The sequence below is a fragment of the Musca vetustissima genome, unplaced genomic scaffold (genome assembly GCF_032173495.1).
Source record: "Musca vetustissima isolate MV318-11 ecotype Yass unplaced genomic scaffold, APGP_CSIRO_Mvet_v1 utg71928, whole genome shotgun sequence".
Lineage (NCBI taxonomy): Eukaryota > Metazoa > Arthropoda > Insecta > Diptera > Muscidae > Musca > Musca vetustissima.
This window is the reverse complement of record NW_026887154.1, coordinates 27,761-46,188: the sequence shown is the minus strand read 5'-3', so window position 1 is coordinate 46,188 and position 18,428 is coordinate 27,761. Positions and strand designations below refer to the sequence as shown.

At 32.5% G+C, this 18,428-nt stretch overlaps 1 protein-coding gene and 1 pseudogene across 1 annotated transcript; one reads left to right on the top strand and one right to left on the bottom strand.

The window, feature by feature from the left end:
- Positions 1-5,183: 5,183 nt before the first annotated feature.
- On the top strand, positions 5,184-9,986 carry LOC133334750 (uncharacterized). Its single transcript, XM_061543078.1, has 6 exons — positions 5,184-5,317; positions 7,590-7,747; positions 7,825-8,062; positions 8,124-8,507; positions 8,735-9,146; positions 9,950-9,986. Exons 1-6 carry the CDS (start codon positions 5,207-5,209, stop codon positions 9,952-9,954), a joined length of 1,308 nt encoding a protein of 435 aa, XP_061399062.1. The 5' UTR covers positions 5,184-5,206; the 3' UTR covers positions 9,955-9,986.
- Positions 9,987-12,566: 2,580 nt separating this feature from the next.
- Positions 12,567-18,159, bottom strand: LOC133334754 (uncharacterized; annotated as a pseudogene).
- Between the last annotated feature and the right edge of the window lie 269 nt (positions 18,160-18,428).

Here is an 18,428-nt window from a genome sequence, read left to right as displayed (position 1 = left end):
AAATTACTCAATTCTCTGAGGTGTCTTTTTTCAATAGAAAAAAATTCCTCAGTTCACTGAGGTGACTTTTTTCCATAGAAAAAAATCCTCAGTTCACTGAGTTGACTTTTTACTATAGAAAAAAAATTCCTCAGTTCACTGAGATGACTTTTTTCTATAGAAAAAATTCCTCAGATCACTGAGGTGTCTTTTTTCTAAAGAAAAAAATTCCTCAGATCACTGAGGTGACTTTTTTCCATAGAAAAAAAATCCTAAGTTCACTGAGGTGACTTTTTTTCGATAGAAAAAAATTCCTCAGTAATTAATTTTCAAATTTCCCAATTAATCCTAAGCATTAAATGTCTTCAATCTTATCAAAATAATTTTGTTAACATTTAACCCAAAAACAAAACACTGCTACCTGAGATAATCATCAACAACAAACCACAATAAATTCATGAACAAATAATGCACCTCATTAACACCCCCAAAATGACAGAATTACAAAAATGTCGTGTCTTCTTCGGATACAATCATTCAGATACGATAATTTGATTTTATTACCATTCGTAATTGATGATTTGGAAAGAAATTAGAATTAAAAAAAAAATCAAATAAAAAATCCAAAAAATCTCACATTTAAATGTCATGGCACGTTTGGGTCTTAAGTCTTTCGTTTTGCTCTCATTATCAGAATTAACTACTGCTATTCTCCAAAATAAAAAACAAAAACAAATAGCAACAGCTTTATCTAATAATTATTTACTTCAAGTACTATTTATTTAACTTATTTGTTGTTTTTGTTACAAATTTCTGTTTAGCTTCTGCTTTATTCGAACAAGAAAACAAACAATTTGTTGCTTGTTCGCTCATCGCTATTTGTCATTACCCAGACAAACAGTATCTGCAAAGCATGGCTAGACAATTGTACAAATATACATACCTACATAGATATATAGGTAAAATAGGTATATAGGTATATTTCGTGTACTCAGTATGGTGTACCTATGTCCAGCTGTGTGTATCAGGCAGTCAGTTAGTCACACATCCCAGTTAGCCAATAATCATCATCACCATCATGATTGCCGTTTAAGCTTACGGTACTTATTTGGTATGCACCTCAGGTTAATGTGACATTGATTTTCGTTCAAGTAGCAAAGGCAACGGCAGCAACAACAATAATAACAACAACATGAAAAAAACGAGAATAAGTAATAATACGTTTTTATGGCATTTTGCTTTAATTTTTATTTTGGGTTTTTTGTCCGATGGCATTTTAAAATTTATTTGAATTTGGTTTGATTTAATTTTTTTTGGTTAGAAACACCAAAAAATCAAAAACTCGCCAAGCTTCTTGTTTTTTTTATTTTTTGGGATGATTATATCTTGTCCACAAAATATATTGCTGTGTGTATGTGAATTTAAAAGCGTGATTTTGTGTGTGGGGGTATGGCCGGTAAGAATATTTAATTCTGTGTGTGTGTGTTTGTTTTTTTTCTTGTTTCAAATTTTGCCGTGAAGAGAAAGTATTATGGCAATGTTGTGTGAAATGTCAGGCAATTGACTTTTTTTGTCATTAGAATTTTGCCTTTGTTTTGAAAACGAGTAAAGCGGCTTTTAACTTTATAACGGTACAAATTCTCTATAGAACAGGATTTCTTTTATTGATATTTTAAATAATTGGTAATTATATTTAATTGTTAAATACAGAACTTGAAAATATTACTTAAAAATTCTTAAAAAATGAACATTTTTATAACAAATCCACGCCTGTTGCGGTTATTTGAAAAATAATTTTAAGAAACCCGAACATGTTTGGCTTTAAAAAATATAAAAAAAATAATAAATCTTAAAAAAATAGTCTGTCGTTTTTGAATATAAAAAAATTATTTAGAATTTTTTTTCAAAATATTTTGTATATATTTTTTTAAGAATATTTTTTCAAGGCCTACAAGAGGCGTGGATTTTTTAAAGAATATTTTTTCAAGGCCTACAAGAGGCGTGGATTTTTTAAAGAATATTTTTTCAAGGCCTACAAGAGGCGTGGATTTTTTAAAGAATATTTTTTCAAGGCCTACAAGAGGCGTGGATTTTTTAAAGAATATTTTTTCAAGGCCTACAAGAGGCGTGGATTTTTTAAAGAATATTTTTTCAAGGCCTACAAGAGGCGTGGATTTTTTAAAGAATATTTTTTCAAGGCGAACAAGAGGCGTGGATTTTTTAAAGAATATTTTTTCAAGGCCTACAAGAGACGTAGATTTTTTAAAGAATATTTTTTCAAGGCCTACAAGAGGCGTGGATTTTTTAAAGAATATTTTTTCAAGGCCTACAAGAGGCGTGGATTTTTTAAAGAATATTTTTTCAAGGCCTGCAAGAGGCGTGGATTTTTTAAAGAATATTTTTTCAAGGCCTACAAGAGGCGTGGATTTTTTAAAGAATATTTTTTCAAGGCCTACAAAAATATTTTTATAAGGCCGTGAATTTTTTAAAGAATATTTTTCAATGCCTTCAAGAGACGTGGATTTCTTAAAGAATATTTTTTCAAGGCCTTCAAGAGACGTGGATTTCTTAAAGAATATTTTTTCAAGGCCTTCAAGAGACGTGGATTTCTTAAAGAATATTTTTTCAAGGCCTACAAGAGGCGTGGATTTTTTAGAGAATATTTTTTCAAGACCTACAATAATATTTTTATAAGGCCGTAAATTTGTTAAAGAATATTTTTTCAAGGGCTACAAAAATATTTTTACAAAGCCGTGGATTTTTTAAAGATTATTTTTAAGACTAGCTTTGTATATATTAAAGAATATTGTTCAAGACATATACAAGGCTTGTATTAATTAAAGGATATTTTTTCTAGGGCTACAAAAGGCATGGATTTTTAAAGAATATTTTTTTATTAAAAAAAATCTTTAAAAAAAATATTTTTTTAAACCTCACGCCTTTTTAGTCTTTGAATTTTTTTAATCTATGCCTCCATCTTTTGAAAAAACTATTTAAAAAAATCTATGCCTCTATTCTTTGAAAAATATTTTTTTAAACACTCCATACCTCGTTTAGTCTTCAAAAAACGTCATCTTTCGATTTGCACGAAATTTGGTATAGCGTACTGAATTGAGTCTAGAATCGTGTTAAGTTTCGTGAAAATCGGTTCAGATTTAGATATATCTCCCATATATATTTTCGTCCGATATTATGTAAATGGTGAACCAAAGTCCCTATATATCTTTAAATTTCCACGAAATTTGGCATAGCGTACTGAATTAAGTCAGGAATGATGAATGCTAAGTTTCGTGAAAATCGGTTCCGAATTAGATACAGCTTTCATATATATTTTCGTCCGATTGAAGGTAAATGATGCACTAAAGTCCCTAAATATCTTTCGATTTGCACGAAATTTGGCATAGCGTACTGAATTGAATGTCAAATTATATGCGTTAAGTTTCATGAAAATCGGTTCAAATTTAGATATAGCTGCCATATATATTTTCTTCCGATTTTAGGTAAATAGTGCACCAAAGTCCCTATTTATCTTTCGATATGCACCAAATTTGACATAGCGTACTGAATTGAATGACGAGCGATGTGTGTTAAGTTTCGTGAAAATCGGTTCAGATTTGCATATAGCTTTTGGCATAGCGTACTAAATTGAGGCTAGAACGATTTGTATTAAGTTTCTTGAAAATCAGTTTAGATTTAGATATAGCTCCCATATATATTTTTGGCCAATTTAATTTAAATGATGCAAAAAAGTCCCTATATATCATTTGATTTGCACGAAATTTGGCATAGCGTACTGAAATGAGTCTCAAATGATGTGTGCTAAGTTTCGTGAAAATCGGTGCGGATTTAAATTCTCGCTACAAAATTTGGGGATTTTCCAAAAACTATTTGTCATTCATTTACTTTTATTTTTGGAAGCATTCATTCCTTCACGTCCATATTCATTTAAACAAAAATAATAAACAATGAATTTTGCTCTAATTTTATTCAGCAACACAACAACAACAACAAAACATATTTGCTATTATTATGCAAACGAAGAAAACCAAAAAATTCTTAGCCCACATTTTCGTTTTGGGTGACCCAATTACAGCAACAATAACTTGCATGGTTTGACAACAGCAACATGGTTGCAAGTTAGGCAGGCCATTGCACCAGCCATCCATCCATCGAACCAACCAACCGACCAACAAAAAATACAACAATACGGAAAAAGAAACCACAAATTATTTAACAATCACTTGTTGCTGTCGTTGTTGTTGTTGTTTTATTTACAAACAAAACCAAAAAAAACATAACCATAAATTTCAATAAATGGGTGTAACTGGATTCGTTTTTGCGCTCAAGATTTCAATCACTCTCATTACGTGCTTAGCAAAGCAAATACACCGCCGCATGGTGGAGATCTTTTTTCCAAATTCAATTCCATTCCTTCAAATGACAATTGACATTTTCCAAAAGACTCCATGACTAAGGAGGAGGGGTGGATAATGTTGTCATTTTCTTTGCTAATAAAAAATATGAATTTATGTTTCTTTTATTCTTAATTTACAAAACATTGCATAAATATCCATTAAGATGTAAGATTTTTGGCAAAAGACAGCAGCAACAACAACAGCAACTACGAACAAAACATATTTATTTATGATGATCATAAATTCTTGATCGTGGTTTTGTTCGACAATGCCTTTCAAAAAATACAAAATGCTTTTGAAATATATTTTCAAGATGGATATCAAGTACCAGTGGAAAGAACCAAAAATGTATTCATTATTAAACAATTAATTTTGTACACTTTATTTTTATTTTTTGTTATTAAATTACAAAAAATTACCAATCTTGTACGCCCAGCCATTACTTCACTTCTTGTTTTATTTATCCACCTTCCAAAATTGATTTCTTGGCTAAAGGAAATTTCAAAAGTCATTCCCCTTTTCCATGGAAGGAAATAATAATGCCATAACCTGAGTCTATGTGCGTGTAACATAATTTACAGTTATTATTTTTATTTTTTATACAAAAATTATTTATTAATTTATATCGCCTGCCCCGAAGTCAAAAACCTCCCAAATATTTTTTTTCTAATTTTATCCAAATTATTAAAATCTAATTTACAAATTATTTATATTCTCTGTTCTTCTTTTTTTCAGATTGGCTAACAACTCCTATCTCTCCATCTTAACTTCAATTAACCCCACCCACAACAACAACAAAAAACAGAAAAAAAATGATTTCACGTCGCAAAATTATTTCACGTTCTTTGGATAATTTGGATGCCATAGGTCCAAACACAGAAGAGGAAGAGGACGTTTGGTATGACAAAGAGAAACTATTTAGGGTAAGTAAAAATAAAAAATAAATGAATAAAAAATAAAAACAAGTGCAACTAGTAAGGAATGTAGTAAAGTCGGACTGGGTCGACTATATGACACCCTTCACCACTTTGGGTATATTGTACACAAGTATCCTAACAATTTCTTCTTTGGGCCAAATAAATGATCCGTGCGAAATTTCATCCAATTCCGATCATAAATGCGACCTGTATTTTGTTTACAATTTAACATGGACAGACAGACGGACATGCATAATTCCCAAAAGGAACCATGGGTCTATCCCGTTTCCTTTTACCTTTTACAAACATATGCATAAAGACATAATACCCTTTACCACTGTGTGGTGTTGATATCACTTCAGGCCGCGCAAACCTAAACCTGGTGACGAAAATCATTGCCCACGCATTATTGTTAATACACAAGTGTTAAAAGATGTCACTGGGTACCAAGTCAGAGTTGTACTTCGGAAGACCACGCTTTGTCTGTTCACCAAAACGGAGTTCTTTGGAGCCGGTACATGGCAAGAGCTCCCATTGCCATACGTCGTCTTATCTTGTACACAAGTTGTGGTGTGCCTCTCAGAATTGGACATCGTGCAATGCTCAAACGAAATAGTCCAGTTACAGGTGCAGAAACAGAAAACCATTTGCTTCAAGGTGCTTCTTCCAACGAATAACCTTCCTAAGATTTAGCTCATCTTCGAAGAACCCACTCGGACGATTGATAATTGTTTTTTTAGCGCTCATCTGCATGTGTTCATTATTCGTCACCTACGATGATCTTATAAACGACTTTTTCAGCACAAAGATCGATCAAAATTTCTTTGCACCAATTGACACGAAAACTTTTCTTGGCGATTATTAAATTTTGCGGGATCCATCAAGAAGAATCTATTTTTCTAATCAGGTGTTAATACAAACACGAATTTATGCTGGTTGATAAAATGACCAACGAAGTCTCCGCATATCAGTTTTCGGTGGCACAACCGCCGTTTTTGGACTATATTCGGCTTTGATTAGGCTTCGATCACAATGGTATTCTTTAAACCACTTTTTCACAATGCTATACCATGGCGTGTTTCATCGCCATACAATCCGCTTGTTGGTCCTTTAAAAACATTCTTACTTGTGGTTCAGTAATCCTTAAAAAATAGTACGTAAACTACTTTTTCGTGGTTCATGTGGTCCATAATATCTATTACGAAATCCAAAAATGATTACCAACATTCCACACTGAAGATAATTTTGTATTATTTTACCCAGCTTATAGATCCCTTAATATTCTATTAAAAACAACGCTTATAGGTCCCTTATATTCATGTCAAAATCCACAACAATAAGACCCCTGAAACAGTTCGTCCTCGGACGGCTCACAAGAAAGACGTAAAAAAATTTTAAATGAGTATTACACGCCCACGGGCTTAAAAATAGATTTTTACAAAATGGCGGTTGTTAAGCGTTCGCTTAACTAACACGTGTGTTTTTAAATACGGATAACCTATAAATTACGAGTCGTTCAACAAAATCCAAACAGCTGCGCATGAAATTTTTAATTTTCGTAAATTTAATAGCAAAAGAAGATGCTTTTCGCTACTATGTGACTCCTTCACAGTAGAAGAGTTCACTGATACACAAGGCTTAGAAAGTCTGAACATTGTGGTCAAATTCTTAAAGAAGATCGAAGTCAACCTGCAAAACACAAACCACCATCTATGGATAAAGTCAAATTCGTAGCTTAAGCTACATATGGAGACATGGCTCTGAACATTCTATTACCAAATAGGACGTGAGCTAAGGAGGAGAGGAGTTAATAAAAAAAAAAAAAAAAAAAAAAAAAAAAAAGACCCCTGAAAAAAATCTATGGTTATTCGTCCTTTAATTTAATTTTAGAATTTACGCTTGTTGGTCCTGTGGTCCTTTAATAATATTCTATAAAAAATCGCTCCAATTGACTCAATAATCCTTAAAAAATATTCTTTCAGATACACTTTGCTGGTCCATTAACACATTTACGCTTGTGGGCACGCTTGTAGGTCCCTGAAAAAGTATTCTTGTTATTGAAATTCGTTTACAAATCTACGCTTGTAGGTCCCTTGATATTCGTTTTAAAATCTAAGCTTGTAGGTCCCTTGATATTCGTTTAAAAATCTACGATTATTGATTTCATAGTCCTTTAGTTCAAAACTCTACGATTGTAGTGGTCCTAGAATGGATATTCTACCCTATTTGTCCCTTGAAATTTTGACATAACTAATTGTATTCTCTCTTTTTTATTTAGGATCACATCAATGAAGTCTTGAGCAAATGGGAACAAATCGATGATGAGATTTGGGCCAAAATCATTGTATTCGAAAAGAATCGTCGTGTGGCCAAGGCCTATGCCAGATCATCGGTGATTTCTATAAATGGTTCTAAACAAGGATTCGACGGTGTCAGGTGGGTATTTGGCATATCTTTAATTAAAAATAAGAACAAAAATTATTTTTCATTATTTTCCTCTGTATCCTCCACAGAATTGGCTTGAATGGTTTTGACAATCCCATGCGTGATTCGGAAATCAAGGTAATTAAAAAATCCATTGGTGATGGTTTCAAAATCAAAATGGATGAAATTGGAAATGTGTTTATCAAACGCTATGGCAAGAGCGGGGTATTTGTGCACAATACAAGTCAAACAAATGAGGAGACAGTGATTGGGGCAGATATTTTACAAATGCCCAATATGGCATTGCAGGCTGGGACCTCAGCTAAGGTAAGGCGATACTTTTCTATTTGATTTTTTTAAATACTAATTTCATTGTTGGACTTTACAGTTATTCGATATGCGTAAATTCACCACCAACATAAATCGTGAAATGTGTCGTTCCTATCCGGAATGCTCGCGTTTGCAACGTCAATGCCTATCTGCCATATCATTGGTTAAAAATAACAATAATCTAATCAATTGTCCATTATGGATACTGGTCATTAACGTGGTTGCCGTAGATATGTTAAAGAATCGCATACAGAGCCTGCCCAAGGTTATGGGTAGTGGCAGTGAAGATCCCTATTCGACAATTGAAAGTCAAGTGGGTCTAATATATCCAACACCTGCAGCCTCAGATGATTCGAATACCTCATCGAATTCATCGAGTAAGGGTAGACGCAGTCTATACAATATTGGAAATTATTTGGATGATAGTCCCCTTGTGCCAAAGGTAAGGAAAACTGAACTAAGACCTTAAATAAAAAATAGCTTCAAAATCGAATTTCCCTCCCAGTACTATTTTAAAAAAAACTTCAAAAATCGATTAAAATCCTCGAATATCTCTCAGTGAGAGAGAGAGAACAATTCTCCGACCCTGAGGAATTTTGTTGTTATTTTAAAAATTCCTTTTTTACATATTTTTTTATAATGTTTTTTTATTTTTTCCTTTCTTTTTAGCCCGATTATGAAATCTATAATCAATCTGTGCCAATGTTAGGCGTTAAGAGTAAGAAATCATCCAGCGCCTCGGCCACAACCCAGCAACGCAAGAAACAAGATGATCCCTATTATTGTGGTCTGCTGGCACGCATTCCCAATTTCATTAAGACCTCAAAGAATTCGAATTCGAATGGTAGCAGTACCAATGCCAAGCTGAGTAAAAAAGATGCCAAAATTGCCCGAAAAATATCAGCTTCACAACAACAGCTGGCAAATTTGCCACAGCCAGCACAGCCAATGCCCATAGCACAATTCCATCAGCAGTGTGTCGGTTATAATTATTATCCATACAGGCTGTATTGCCAAAATCATCGTTTGTCACAGTCCCAGCTGTCACTGTGGGACTCACGTAGTTTGATAAGTGCGCATGGTAAGTTTTCAAAACAGTAAATATGTAGTATATAATCCAAGAATGTGAACCCCGGCAGCCCTTGACTAAAGAAGGAATTTATTTGGCCTCAGAATCCTTCAAAAATATTATTTTCAAAGCCTGTCAGTCTGAAAGCCATTTTAAAATAGTATGTAAAAACCCACGTTTGTTGTCCCGCAAGGCCTTTTGAAGCTTTCTTTTTTAAAGTCATCTGTTTTTTTTAATAATATTCTTTTAAACACCCACGCTTGTTGTCCTCCTAGTTATTTAAAAATTATTTTTTTAAGAAACATTTTTTGGCCCCGAATGCCTTGAAAAATATGATTTTAAAGACCACTTTTGTTGGTCTTTTATTCCTTTAAAAATAATGATTTTAAAGTCCACGATTATTAATCTGATAGTCCTTTAAAAATATTTTTTAAAACTCCTTGTTTATTGGTCTGAAAGCCTTTAAAAATATTCTATAAAAACCTCAATCTAGTTGGTCCCATAGTCACTTAAAAATGTTATTTGAAAATCCACGTAAGTTGATCTTACGTTGACCTCAAAATAATGTTATTTTAAAAATCGACAATTGTTGTCCTTTTAGTCCTTTAAAAAATTTTCTTTAAAAAATCCAAATTTATTAGCTTTCAAGTCCTTTAAAATTTTTCTTTTTAAAATCCCAGTTTGATAGCCTTTAAAAAAATATTCTTTTCAAAATCCGCACTTTTTGGATCTATAATTATTTTTCTTCTTGTTTTACGTATCTCTTAATTGCAATTTTTTTAATAATTTTCGTTTTTCTTTTCTCTTTTTTACAGAATAAACTAAAATAGAAAAGGTCCTGCACAAACGAAGAGAACCGCTGGTATGCGCGGAAGCATTCGGTTTATTCTAATTTTTTATTTTCTTTTTAACTATTTATGTAATTTGTTTTTAATTTATAGTCTTTAGTTGATAATTTATGTTATTATTAATTTTAAGAGAAGATTTTTTTTTATAAAAACAACAACAATTTATTTTATTTTACAATAACGAATAGCAAAATGCATTTGATATTGTAAAATAAACCTTGAAATTCATAATGTTGTGTGTGACACACACACATACAACCAACATCTATGTGATTATAACAATTATTACTATTATTAAAAAATTAAATTAAGCACAAAAGCTGTATTGCAAAGCTTTTGTTTTCTGAGTTATTTTAATTTTGATATTTAGTTAAAATATATTTTCGAAATAATACTCGTCATATTTTTATTATTTTAAATAAATATATACATATTAAAAATGCATACATATATAAGTCATAAATATATTATTATTATATATCTACTATATATTGCCATAGTTCTCTTATGTATGTTCGTTTCTGTTTATTATTTTTTTTTTATAATTTTTCGTAATTTTAATTTTTAAGACTGAAAATGTCCTGTTCATTTAATTATAATTATATATATATTTTTGATAGTATATTGAAATATATATATGCTGCTTATAGGCAAAAAAAAAACAGTTTCGAAAAATTCAATCAAATTTTTGTATTTAAATATAGGGTATATTTGTTTTTTTGTTATCTAAAATAGATTTTTTTTTTGTTTTTTATTTTGTATATATAAAAAAATAACTATGTATTTCTGGAAACAAAAATAAAATTAAATAATGTAAATAAATTTAAAGTATGATATACAATTAAAAAACAATGGAACAACAACATAAATTTAGCGGTATATAAATACTTAAAAAATATCATTTTTTTAAAGAAACAAAAAATTAAGTCGATAGGATATATCTACAAATATATATAAATATTTTATTTATAATAAATGAAAGTCATAAATATTTTAATCGTTTTTTGTTTTATTTTTATTTATTTATTTTTTTTTTTTTTTTTTTGGAGAACATTAAACAGAATTGATGAATTTCTGGAACATACCTACAAACGTGAATTCTAAAGAAAGTTTTCTAAGTTTTTAAGGGGACGAATAAGACTATTTAAAAAAATGTTTCTAAAGGACTAGATGAATTAAAAAAAATATTTATAATGGACTATCAAGCATTGGGGTTAGAAGAATATTGAAGACATTTTTAAGGGACAATCAAGGGCGGATTTTTAAAATCAAATTTTTAAGGGCTATGGAAACAAAAAAGCTTGGACTGTTAAATAATATTGTTTAAGGGACTACCATAATAATAGTAATAATAATATATTTGAAGGGGGTGTGCACCAACAATCGGGGATTTTAATTGATAAGGACAATATAAAAAATATATAAAAAATGAACATTGAGAGATAAAAATGGTTACACGACCAAAAAGTGTGGTTTTTGTAAAGAATATTTTTTCAAGAGCTCAGAGTTTTAAAGGTAATATTTTTAAAGGACAAAAAAGACCAACAAGTGTGGAATTTTAAAATAATAATATTTTGCGGGGATTTTTATATAACTGTTTTAAGTAACTAGAGTGGGGTTTTAAAAGAATATTTTATAAACCAACACATCACACCAACAAGCGTTGTTTTCAAAATAATATTTTTAAAGAACTAAACTGACCAAAAAGCGTGGCTTTTAGAAGCGTATTTTTTTAAATAATATTTCCCAAGGCATTCGACGTTTTTGGCAACACTGATTATAACCGACACATTGCTGATGGAATTGTGCTATGGGCATTGGCTGTGGCAAATTTGCCAATTGTTGTCGTGAAGCTTCTATTTTTCGGACAATTTTGGCATCTTTGCTTTTTTATTGAAACATACAGTGGAGGCCACATATTTGCAACTTCTGAAAAAAGTTCAAATTTTATTGAAAATCCATAAAAGGATTTTTGAGATGTACAGTGGAGCCCACATATTTGCAACTTCTGAAAAAAGTTAAAAATTTCTTAACATATTCACAATTTCTGAAAAAAATTAGAATTTTCTTGAAAACATATTCACAATTTCTGAAAAAAATTAGAATTTTCTTGAAAATCCACAACGGGAGACACTTTGCTTTTTTTATTGAGACGTATAGTGGAGCCCACATATTTGCAACTTCTGAAAAAAAGTTAAAATTTTCTTGAAAATCCATAAGGGATCCTTTGCTTTTTTTATCGAATCGTACAGTGTAGCCTACATATTTGCAACTTCTGAAAAAAGTTAAAATTTTCTTAACATATTCACAACTTCTGAAAAAAGTTAACATTTTCTTGAAAATCCATAAGGGACCCTTTGCTTTTTATTGAAACGTGCAGTGGAGCCTACATATTTGCAACTTCTGAAAAAGTTAAAATTTTCTTTAAAATCCATAAGGGGGACCCTTTGTTTTTTTATTGAAACGTACAGTGGAGCCCACTTATTTGCAACTTCTGAAAAAAGTTAAAATTTTCTTGAAAATCCATAAGGGGGAACCCTTTGCTTTTTAATTGAAAAGTACAGTGGAGCCCACATATTTTTACTCAGCTTGGCATTGAACTGCTACCATTCGAATTGGAATTCTTTGAGGTCTTAATGAAATTGGGAATGCGTGCCAATAGACCACAATAATATGGATCATCTTGTTTCTTCCGTTGCTGGGTAGATGTCGAACATTTGCACAGATTGATTATTGATTTCATTCATAATTGGGCTATAAGGGAAAATAATAACAAAATTAAAAAAATATGTAAAAATTAATTTTTTCTCATTGAGGTGGTATCGCTGGTAACGTAAGTACTTCGAGTTGTTACAAGAAACATTTTGGTATGAACGGTTTTTTTGTAAAGAAGCTATAAATAGCTTCTGGGGAGAATATCCCAACAAAAAAGCTGAGGGTATTGATGAGGATGAGTGGCGAGATCCGAAACTATAGTCTTCCCTGCCTTATGGCATTGTCCCACACATTCCCTATTAGTGGGGAATGTGTGGGTTGTGGGTTGTAGTTGTTTTTTATAAAAACAACAAAATGGGATTCAACCTGACTGTTTTGCAAAAACAAAATACAAATGGTAACCCAAATAACCCGCCAACACTACTGAATTTTTAAAATATTAATAAAATTCCCCAGGGCCTGAGAAATGTTCTTTTCAAAAATCACTGAGAGCTTCGTGTTTATACCCTTCACCACACTGTGGTACAGGGTATTATGTCTTTGTGCATATGTTTGTAACAGGCAAAAATAATCGAGATAGACCCATGGCTCCTTTTGAGAATATGCATAGAATCACTTTCTGAATCGATTTATGCATGTCCGTCCGTCCGTCTGTCCGTCTGTCCATGTTAAATTGTAAACAAAGTACAGGTCGCATTTATGATCCGATTTGGATGAAATTTGGCACAGCTCATTTGTTTGGCCCAAGGACGAACCCTATTGAAATTGGGAAAAATCGGTTCAGATTTAGATATAGCTCCCATATATATTTTTGCCCGATTTACGGACTTTAGACCCTGAAAATCTTTCGATTTGCACGAAATTTGGGATAGCGTACTGAATTGAGCCACGAAAGATGTGTGCCAAGTTTCGTGAAAATCGGTTCAGATTTATATATAGCTCCCGTATATAGTTTCGCCCGATTTACGGACTTTAGACCATGAAAATCTTTCGATTTGCACGAAATTTGGCATAGCGTACTGAATTGAGCCACGAAAGATGTGTGCCAAGTTTCGTGAAAATCGGTTCAGATTTAGATATAGCTCCCATATATAGTTTCGGCCGATTTTTGGTAAATGGCGTACCAAAGTCCCTATATATCTTTCGATTTGCACGAAATTTGGCATAGCGCACTAAATTAAGTCTAGAATGATGTGTGCAAAGTTTCGTGAAAATCGGTTCAGATTTAGATATAGCTCCCGTATATATCTTCCTCCGATTTAAGGTAAATGGTGTACCAAAGTCCTTATATATCTTTCGATTTGCATGAAATTTGGCATGACGTACTGAATTGAGGCTAGAATGATGTCTGCCCAGTTTCGCGAAAATCGGTCCAGATTTAGATATAGCTCCCATATATAGTTTCGTCCGATTTCATGTTAATGGTGCCCCAAAGTCCCTATATATCTTTCGATTTGCAGGAAATTTGGCATAACGCACTGAATTGAGCCTAGAATGATGTCTGCCCAGTTTCGAGAAAATCGGCCCAGATTCAGATATAGTTTCGTCCGATTTCATGTAAATGGTGCACCAAAGTCCCTATATATCCTTCGATATATTTGGATAGAGCTTCCATATATATTTTCGCCCGATTTTAAGTAAATTGGACATCAAACTCTTCATGCTAGTCAGGTTGACATCAAATTTTGCACAACGTACAAAATTGAGCATAGAATTACGTAGTTGAGTTTTCTAGAAGTACAGACATAGCCCAACAGATAACCTATTTATATTTGATTGAAGTCGATTTATATAACTTATGGATATATAGGTAGATTCACATTTAGATAAATATCACATATTTTATTTCATCCAATTTCATGTTAATAGTCCTGTTTAATATATCCATAGTGGTGAAGGGTATCATATAGTCGTCCCCGTCCGACTTTACTACTTTCCTTACTGGTTTTTGATTGAATTTTGAATTTGTTTCAAAGATCACTAGGAGGGATCTTAGTTTTCCTTACCTTTGGCACAAGGGGACTATCATCCAAATAATTTCCAATATTATATAGACTGCGTCTATGCCTACTCGTTGAATTCGATGAGGTATTCGAATCATCAGAGGCTGCAGGCGTTGGATATATTAGACCCACATGACTTTCAATTGTCGAATTGGGATATTCACTGCCTTGGGTTGGCTTTGTATACGATTCTTTAACATATCGTGACAACGGCATTAATGACCAGTATCCATAATGGACAATTGATTACATTATTATTTGATATGGCATTGGCGTTGCAAATGCAAACATTCCGGATAGAAACGACACATTTCACGATTTATGTTGGTGGTGAATTTACGCATATCGAAGAGCTGTAAAGCCAAACAATGAAATTAGTATTTAAAAAAAATCAAATAGAAATGTATCTCCTTACCTTAGCTAAGATGCCAGCATGCAATGCCATATTGGGCATTTGTAAAATATCCGCCCCAATCACTGTCTCCTCATTTGTTTGACTTGTATTGTGCACAAATGCCCCGCTCATAGCGTTTGATAAACACATTTCCAATTTCATCCATTTTGATTTTGAAACCATCACAAATGGAGTTTTTAAATAACCTTGATTTCCGAATCACGCATGGGATTATCAAAACCATTTAAGCCAATTCTGTGAAGAAAATAACGAAAAAAAATGTTTATTCTTATATTTAATAAAAATATTTGCCAAATACCCACCTGACACACAAATCCTTATTTAGGAACATTTATAGAAATCACGGATGATCTGGCATAGGCCTTGACCACACGACGATTCTTTTCGAATACAATGATGTTCACACAAATCTCATCATCAATTTGTTCCCATTTGTTCAGCACTTCATTGATGTGATCCTAAATAGAAAAGGGAGGAGAAGGAGGAATACATTATTTATTTAAAAATTTCAAGGGAACAACAAGCGTAGATTTGTTCAAGAATGACCATTCAAGACCACTACAATCGTAGATTTTTAAATTAAATGACTATGAAATCAATAAGCAAGGGCCCTACAAGAGTGGTTAACAATCCAAGGGACCTACAAGCGTAGATTTTTAAACGATTTTCGAATCACGCTTGGGATTTAATTGAAGCCAAGGAGGAGACAAAGATAATAAAAAATATACAGTGAGTGTAATAAGTATTTTGCCTCAATAAAAATTTGACAAAATTCTAGTATGACCACACCGAATCCTTGTTTGCAACTATTTATAGAAATCATCGATGATCTGGCATAGGCCTTGGCAACCCTACAATTCCTTTCGAATGCAATGATTTTGGCCCAAATCTCATAATCAATTTGTTCTCATTTGCTCAATACTTCATTCATGGGTTTCTAAATTAAGGAAAAAGAAAATATGATATTTTTTCCAAGGGCCAATATGCTAGGATTATCAAAAATACAAGAGTAGATTTTTAAGGGAATATATTTTGTAGATTCCAATAGGACCAACAAGATTAGATATAAAAAACCAGTAAGGAAAGTAGTAAAGTCGGACGGGGCCGACTATATGATACCCTTCACCACTATGGGTATATTAAACAGGACTATTAACATGAAATTGGATGAAATAAAATATGTGATATTTATCTAAATGTGAATCTACCTAGATCTATCCATAAAGTATGTAAATCGACTTCAAACAAATATAAATAGGTCATCCGTTGGGCTATGTCTGTACTTCTACAATACGAACTACGTAATTCTATGCTCAATTTAGTAAGTTGTGCAAAATTTGATGTCAATCTGACTAACATGAGGAGTTTGATGCCCAATTTACTTGAAATCGGGCGAAAATATATATGGAAGCTCTATCCAAATATTAAGCGATTTCAAACAAACTTGTCACTTGTTATACTAATTTCAGAACATTTTGTTCCTATCAGCCTATTGGTTACTTGGTGCATCAATTACTTAAAATCAATCTATAATAAAAGGGAGCTATATCTAAATTTGGACCGATTTTCACAAAACAAGCCAGACATCACTCTAGGCTCAATTCAGTACGTTATGCCAAATTTCGTGCAAATCGAAAGATATATAGCGACTTTGGTGCACCATTTACATGAAATCGGACGAAAATATATATGGGAGCTATATAGAAATCTCTACCGATTTTCTTGAAACTTGGCAGACACCACTCTAGGCTCACTTCAGTACGTTATGCCAAATTTCGTGCTAATCGAAGGATATATAGGGACTTAGGTGCACCATTTATATGAAATCGGACGAAACTATATATGAGAGCTATATCTAAATCAGGACCGATTTTCACGAAACATGGCAGACATCATTCTAGGCTCAATTCAGTACGTTATACCAAATTTCGTGCAAATCGAAAGATATATAGGGACTTTGGGGCACCATTTACATGAAATCGGACGAAACTATATATGTGAGCTATATCTAAATCTGGACAGATGTTCACGAAACTTGGCAGGAATAATTCTAGGCTCAATTCAGTACGTTATGCCAAATTTCGTGCAAATCGAAAGATATATAGTGACTTTGGGGCACAATTTACATGAAATCGGACGAAACTATATATGGGAGCTATATCTAAATCAGGACCGATTTTCTCGAAACTTGGCAGACATCACTTTAGGCTTCATTCAGTGCGTTATACCAAATTTCGTGCAAATCGAAAGATATATAGGGACTTTGGGGCACCATTTACTTGAAATCGGACGAAACTATATATGGGAGGTATATCTAAATCTGAACCGATTTTTTCAAAACTTGGTAGACATCACTCTAGGCTCAATTCAGTACGTTATGCCAAATTTCATGCTAATCGAAGGATATATAGGGACTTTGGTACACCATTTACGTGAAATCGGACGAAACTATATATGGGAGCTATATCTAAATCTGGACCGATTTTCACGAAACTTGGCAGACATCATTCTAGACCTAAATGATTAGGCTGTACCAAATTTCGTGAAAATCGAAAGATATATAGGGACCGTTTACATTAAATCGGTTAAATATATATATGGGAGCTATATCTAAATCTGAACCGATTTTCCCCAATTTCAACAGGGTTCGTCCTTGGGCCAAATAAGTGACATATGCCAAATTTCATCCAATTCGGATCATAAATGCGACCCGTACTTTGTTTACAATTTAACATGGACAGACGGACGGACGGACATGCATAAATCGACTCAGAAAGTGATTCTATGCATATACTCAAAAGGAACCATGGGTCTATCTCTATTATTTTTGCCTATTACAAACATATGCACAAAGACATAATACCCTGTACCACAGTGTGGTGAAGGGTATAATGATACAAGGTAGCAGCAAATGTGGATTTTTTTAAAAGATTTTATAAAAACAACAAAAACTGGGATTAAGCCTGACTATTTTGCACTTGCAACACTACTAAAGATTTTTTGAGATGTGAACTTTTTAAAAATATTTTTCAAGATACCCGCATGTCTGGATATTTTAAAAGAATCCTTTTCAAAATATCCGAAAGCATGGATATTTTTAAAAGAAAATGTCTTTCATTTTACAGAAAATCATTTGCGTCCCTTGTAGTCTTGTTTAGATACAATATCTTTGAGCACTACCTTTCAGATCGTCCATAACTTCCACAACTTTAAAGCCTATGAGATATTTTCACAGGAAGAGTAACTTTGAGGTATAGACAGATAAGGACTTTTGAGGTTTTCTAATAATGTATATTTTCATAATATAAATATT